This window comes from Sinocyclocheilus anshuiensis, unplaced genomic scaffold (genome assembly GCF_001515605.1).
Source record: "Sinocyclocheilus anshuiensis isolate Anshui unplaced genomic scaffold, SAMN03320099.WGS_v1.1 scaffold151, whole genome shotgun sequence".
Lineage (NCBI taxonomy): Eukaryota > Metazoa > Chordata > Actinopteri > Cypriniformes > Cyprinidae > Sinocyclocheilus > Sinocyclocheilus anshuiensis.
In genome coordinates this window covers 926,904-934,396 of record NW_015548199.1, presented here as the reverse complement: position 1 = coordinate 934,396, position 7,493 = coordinate 926,904, and the positions used below count along the sequence as shown (strand labels likewise).

The 7,493-nt window shown below is 36.8% G+C and overlaps 1 protein-coding gene across 1 annotated transcript in view; it reads right to left on the bottom strand.

The window, feature by feature from the left end:
* Window positions 1–5,471: 5,471 nt before the first annotated feature.
* drosha (drosha ribonuclease III) overlaps window positions 5,472–7,493 on the bottom strand; it is a 30,264-nt gene continuing 28,242 nt past the window's right edge. The window contains exons 29-31 of the mRNA XM_016439923.1: window positions 6,673–6,765; window positions 5,930–5,976; window positions 5,472–5,776 (exon numbers count right to left, since the gene is read on the bottom strand). Coding sequence (XP_016295409.1) covers window positions 5,661–5,776; window positions 5,930–5,976; window positions 6,673–6,765 — 256 coding nt within the window. The 3' untranslated portion in view covers window positions 5,472–5,660. The remainder of the gene's footprint in view (window positions 5,777–5,929; window positions 5,977–6,672; window positions 6,766–7,493) is intronic.

Sequence of the window (7,493 nt, the reverse complement as noted above, 5' to 3'; positions counted from 1 at the left end):
CTACCAGGATCAGGAAACAGTCCTCCATAAACTTAACCACTGATTTAGTCGTGTCCTCTTTTGGAAGGCCAAACAAAGTAGTTTCGCTTTCACAACGAAACACACAGCGTCACACACGGCGGCCTAGAGTGAGCGGCGGACCGGCGGGCTTGAGTCTGAAATCTTCCCACATCGTGATGTAGACATGTGGGGGCGTGTTAGAATGAGCCGTTTTAGGTAGGCGTGGTTGACTCTTAACTTTTATAAAGAATATCTCTTTGGATTTGAGACTTTAGTCTTTGCAACTTTACAGATCTTCTTTATGCACCAAGAGCTTGTAACACTCCAAAGAGAAAGGAAAATTTGAAATCGCATCATATGACCCCTTTTAATGCCGTGTCTTCAGTGATTAAAAATTTCAGTGCACTATTTTTCATCACTACACTGTACATTTTCACTCATGCTCAGCTCATATTATAAATCATCTTTATAATCTTATTGAATTGGAGTAAAACAACAAGACAGGTTTGAGCAGTTTTAATCCATTTCAATGCAAAAAAAAAAAAGGATCTCATTCCTACATTTTCGTACGATCTGCTTTTGCACCACTGGTGGCTGGGTGTGGATTTTTTCCCTCTTTCTATAAAAAAATGTTTCTGTATGATTTCATATGAAATCGTAGAATAGACTCATCCCCCCCAAAAAATGATAGTCTTAAATGGCCTAGACCAGGGGTGGCGAACGTCGGTCCTGGAGAACCGCAGCCCTGCAGAGTTTTGCTTCAACCCTAATCAAACACACCTGAACAAGCTAATCAAGGTCTGAACAGTTATTAGGACACTACAGGCAGGTGAGTTTTAATTAGGGTTGGAGCTGAACTATGCAGGACTGCGGCTCTCCAGGACCGGAGTTCACCACCCCTGGCCTAGAGACTCTTATCCAGAAAAAAAAAAATAAAATAAAAAATAAATCTTCTGTAGGGCACCTTTATTCATGTCATAAAATCATTTTTAGTTCTATTTGGAAAATGTTTACTAATATAAATTAATTATTATTTACCCAATTATTTTTTAGACAGAAAACGCTGTGGGACAGGAAGGCTTGAGAAACACTGCAATAAAGCTCTTTAAATTTGGAATGGATTTTACACCCTCTTGTGGAGTTTGAATAGGTTTACGTTCCACTGGAACATTACAACATCTCAATCGAGAGGCTTCCTAACAAACAGCCAATGAAGTAGATGATAAAATTGGCTGGTATTATCACATTTCATAAGCACTCTCTGCTGCATTTTAAACCAGAAGGACTCCCAGTAGCACGTTATAGTAATCTAGTCTGGAGGATGACCACATTAATACGTTTTTCAGCATCAGAAGAGACAAGTGTCTTAGTAGCAAGGTAAAAAAAAAAAAGGCTATTCTGCAAACACTGGAAATTTGACTGGCAAAGCACAGATTGCTATCAAACATAACACCCAGCTGCTTAAATGTTGAAGACAGCATGACAGTAATTCAATCCAAAAACAGATTATATTCTATTGTCTCAGGTTTTTGATCCAATAACTAATGCCCTCGTTTTTCTCAGAATATAAAAGTTCATTTCTATCCATCCAATCTTTGATATCACAAATACACTCTGCTAACTTGGCAAGTCTAGTCTGGGGGAAATATAAAGTACCATCTGGATAATAGTGAAAACTAATGTCATGGTTCCTGGTAATGCCTCCAAAGGAAAGCATATACAGTGTGCTTTCCTTTGGAGTGGGCTCTCTCATAATTCTGCCCCAAAACACTGCCATGAATAAAGAATGGTATCAAAACGTCCTGCAAAGACCGACTTCTTCCAACAATCCATGAGCAATTTGGTGATGATCCGTGCATTTTCCAGCATGATGGAGCACCATGTCACAAAGCAAGAGTGATAAAGAAGTGGCTCGAAGATAATTACATTGAAATTTTGGATCCGTGGCCAGGCAACTCTCCAGATCTCAATCCCATAGAGAACCTGTGGTCAGTCCTCAAAAGGCGAGTGGACAAGCAGAAGCCCACAAGTTGTGATCAACTCCGAGAACTGATAAGGCAAGAATGGATCGCCATCAGTCAGGATTTGGCCCAGAGGCTAATATCCAGCATGCCAGAGCGAATTGCAGAGGTTATGAAGAACAAGGGTCAACACTGTAAATATTGACTCATTGTATTTTTTTGCCAATAAAAGCCTTTAAAACTTATATGCTTATAATTGTTTTTCAGTATACCATAGAAACATAATCTACAAATACTGAAGCAGAAAACTTTGCAAAACACAAAATGTATGTCACTGCCAAAACTTTTGGCCATGACTGTACATAGATCGATTATAATGGCACACGTCATTACGTACCCACGCCATGCCATCCGACGTCCAACCCAGAATTTCATGTATAAACATATAGTTCGTCTTCGTTATGATACCATATACAGTTTTAGTCGCATTACTGAAGTGCAGTATAGACACGTAAACACCTTAATCACATTATTACCGTTGTGTAGGACTTTTCGCCGCATTTTGCGACAGGATACACACACGGCAGTGGTCAACCGTTTGACAGCAAATAAAAGAGCTTCAACACCGCCATCATCTGTATGCACGTACAAATAATTAACTGCACTTGAAGCTTTCATAAAACTAAAAATGAAACACCCAAAACTGTATATGGCATCATCACGAAGACGAACTATATGTTTATACGTGAAATTCCAGAGGGGATGTCGGATGGCGTCACGTGGGGACGTAATGATGTGTGCCATTAATCCATCTATGTACTATAACATGTAAAACGGGAACATGAAAGGAGTATTCTAAAAGCAACTCATGTAAACACCTTAAATCATAATATTTTCTTATTCAGAATAAGGTAAATAATCAGATTACTGACATCCATGTAAACGTAGTCAATGAGATATTTAAGTAATTCAGATGCGTTTCTGATCAGTCTGGAAATAGTCATTGATTGTCTCTTCTCAATTATACTTCATCCTGGTCTATTTTCAAAATTGCAAACACACACACACTTTGACCATTTGTATTCATCATCTGAGATAAATGACTTGTACTATGCTAAGAATTCATATTATTTCATTATTTGATTGTAACAGCAATATGAGCCGTTAATGAAGAACATCCTATCTGTCTATAATATAAGAACTCCTGTATCAATGTACAGAAAACCCTGAAATAATGTATAGATACTAGTACACATCAAGCTTTTAATTTTGCTGTCTGTCATGTGTACATGTCCTTTTCCAACTTAAAAAGAGTGTTCAAACCCAGACACACCAGCAGTGGCCATGGTAAAAAAAAAAAAACAATAATACCATTGACATGTGCTTACTTATGTTAACTAACTTTTATTTGAAGAATTCTGTTTATAATATTGAGTTTGTACTTATTGGTCCTGCACTGCCTACTGAGGAAGAGGAAATTGAATGTACAATGATCATAATGCAAGGCAAGCACATCACATGTATATGACATTTCCATTTTTCAGCATCTTGTATGATTCATAAATTATGTAAGGCGATTTTAAATGGATCGTTATAAAGAATGTTTTTGCCTGTTTGGGGGATTGTTAGACTAGTCAACTAGTCAGTTACAAAATTTCCATTTAAACGTTAATGAAATTAGTTGTGGCCAGTGTTGGGGAAAGTTACTTTTAAAAGTAATGCATTACAATATTGCGTTACTCCCTAAAAAAGTAACTAATTATGTTATTGACTTTTTATGGAAAGTAATGAGTTGCGTTACTTTTTACATCTGGGCAGGGCTTGCTTGTTTGTTTTAATATAAAAAAGTTATTCTTTTACAAATGTAAAAGCCCTTTTATACTAAAAGTTAAATGAATAAGCCTCAGGCTGAAGGAAATGTAAATTCACATCTGTACAGTAGAGGGCACAACTCAAACAAACTGCATGAATATTATGACGCAGGAGAAGAAAGTTCAATACTATTCAGCAATAACAAAAATGTGCCATTTTTGCTTATTAGTAAGGCTAAATTGGATCATCGAAGGTCAGTAGCAAAGACATTGGTTAATAAAATTGGATTAAATACATAAATTATATTTGTCTTATTTAACATATTTAATTATTGCAGGTTTGTGTAATATTCTGTGTTTGCATTTGACTGTTTTTATTCATTTTGAGGAACACTGAATCTGTTTTTGTGCAGGTGAAATGAGTAAATGCATACTGACATTTAGTTTAGAACTACAGTAACAATGTTCACACAGCACAGCGCACACAACGCCTCTGCACTTACTCCCGATTTCTCTCAACATGCGGACAGTAGGGCTTGAACGACTTCTGATTTTTTGAAGTCGACTTTTATGTGATGAAAGTCGAGTCGAAGTCGACTAGTCGCTGATGACGTCATTAATGAACAAATAAGTCTGGAGCTGTGACAAACACCTTGTGCACAGCTATGGCATATGACGCAGCGCTGCCCACACGGCTATTGCTCCTATAACCGTTCATTTTTAACAGTTCTTTTGTCTTTGAGTCGTTATGTTTCTCACAGATTTCTGCTCATTCTAAATCAGATACAGATAAAGCAGCACAGTAAAGATTACATTCATATGAATGCATTAGTGAGAGCGATTGCGTGTGTGAATTAATTCTACCTGGCAGCGTCTCTCTACTAGTAGTGAAGCTGTGGGATTTAGTTATTAAGAAATATATGCTAGAACTATTCAGTTTCTAAGCTATTTTATTGAGAAATCACACAACAGTGTTGACAATACATTTCCGCGCTGAATGATTCTGTGTGCGTGATGTACGCGCTACTGTCTGTAGCCTATGTGTGTGCGTTACAGTGCAGCAGCGCATTAGATTAGAACGGCGATTAATTACAGTGCAGCAGCGCATTAGATTAGAACGACGATTAATTTACCTGTACAATAAGCCGTTTAAAACGTGCATTCTCCCGTTCAATTTCGAGCATCCAGTAATATAATCACATGTCTTGTGGAGCGCTTTCAGAGTATGCATTTATTTGTCATTTGAACTGTTTGGAAACGGGGCGTAAATGTGGAAGTCCTTCAAAGATTTATTATCCTGCTGCACCCTCTATAGGATCAGCGACTAGTCGACGTCAAGCTAAAAGCGTCATGGCAGAGCATTGAAGTCGACTAGTCGATTAGTCGGTGCAACCCCTAGCGGACAGCAGAGCTGTCAGTCAATACATGGGAAACAAAGTACCTGCCGTTACTTATTTGAAAAAGTAACTCAGGTATTTCCTTCTAAATTAAAAAGTAATGCGTTACTTTAAAAAAAAAAAAAGTTACATAACTCGCATTACTTGTAATGCGTTACCCCCAACACTGGTTGTGGCGCACATCCCTAGTATGTAACAGCCATTTTTCAAATAAAATCTGGTTAGATTATGATCACTGTTTCAAGTTATGATGTGCTCTGTGGTTTGACCAAATTATGCACACAATAAACAAATTTTGATGGTTTGATTTATTTAACGCAAAACTTTTCTCTTTTTAAAACATACCAACAGTATGAATTGGATTAACAAACACAGAGTTTTACACAGATTTATATATAAAACAACAACAAACAGATTATTGCTTTCCTAAGTCTGCTGTTGTGTGACTCACTTCATGTAACATCCTGCTTTTTCCTTCACTTTCTGCTTTTCTACCCTTCATCACTATCTCTCTCCTGTCGCTCTCGCTCTCTTCTCATCTCCTTCAGTTCTTGTCGGTACTTTCTTTCGATGAAGCGTTTCTGATGAGCCATTTGAGGGAAGTTATCTGCAGAAGACCAGAGGGAAAGATCATGTAAAACAGAAAACCAAGACTTTCATAACCTTTAGCATTATAATTTGCTTATTGCCATAACATGTGAAAATGTTTCTTCTAAAACCATTGCCAGTTTTTTGTTAAAAATGCCACAAAGTCACTCACATTTCTCCAACGCATCCATGGCTGCACCCATCTCAGCTTGCTGAATACTGTCGGGATAAAATGAAAAGTTATAAATGTTCAACAACTCAAAAAATGGGACCTATCATTCTACTGAAAGGATTAAATCCAGTACGTATGACCCATCGAACCTGCAGCGGGGCTCTTCATCTACTTTCTCTCAACGGCCATGTTTAAAATTAAAATTCAAGGGTGGCCAAACATTTTTAAATGAATTAACTTACCTAAATACATAAGCTCAACATGTTAACATGAAAACAAAACACTCTTAACTGTTGTGCTAAGTAATATTAAAATAACTGAATAACTAAAAAACAGGTAAATTTCCCACAAATACATCTGGGTTTAGTGAGCTACTGAGAACTATTATAAACACATCATACAATTTAACTGACATGAGGTGGCATATCACCAACATACAGTTATTAAATTACTCTGAAATCAGAATTCAAGATGTCAGATACAGGCTCACTGAATAGAAAGTGCTGTCTGATACATAGAGCAACACTACACAACTAGGAAGCCAGCAGATGATAAAAATGTCACAGGACAGAAACGTAGATTAATGTTCATGAGAGCTTTTAGGTGGCATAAAGGTAGCACTGGACATGGCAAGTTCTGAGAGTGGGACATACGGAAGCTGTTTTTGACACCGGGACAGACGTTTATAAGAGCAGATATGTAGCGATTTGGCAATGAGGGTAAATATCTGGATGTATCAGTACCTTGGTCCTTTTCCACAGCCAATCCGTTCACCTTTAAAATACACTGCCACTGTGTAGGTCCTGGCATGAGAGGGTCCAACTGTCTGAAGTGTCCTGTAAAAGAAGATGAAGAGCATCACAGTTGAGATGAATGAAAAAAAAACTGGATCTGGAAAACTGGATCTGTGATCACATTACACTATTATAAGACTTCAAACTGACCGGTGGCCTTGCATCAGTAAAAGCAAACATAGGCAAGACAACATAAACTGAAGTTACATCAAAAGTATTCACCTTACTATCACCATGCAACTTTGCACCAAATCCAGCTGACCATGAACAATCAGCGATAAACACAACAGTTTCTCTAAATATATCTCTACAATTTAGTTTGATTTAGTTCAGCTGATTTTTCCCATACAGTTTAATGTGAACTTTATTGTTGCAGGGTTAATGTCACATCTAACTAGAAATAAGATACATCAGCATTCCAAACAATCCGAGCATTCCATGTTCGCAATGGAGGATCTAGGAACTTCAAACAACGACAAAAAAAAAAAAAAAAAAAAAAAAAGTTCATTTGCAAAAGCAGATAACTCCGTTTTTAACAATTTTCAAATATCATGTTTTTTCATTGTGCATTCCAATTATTCTCAATCAAACTGCAGTTGGGTTATTTTGATTAGGTTAAAAAATAACAAAAATACAGCTAATTAAAACAATAAAACACAATACAAACATGATAACATAATAAAAAATGTTGGAAAAACAAAACAAAAAATGGAGTTATCAGTTTTTGCAAATAAAATCTTAATATATATATATATATATATGTGTGTGTG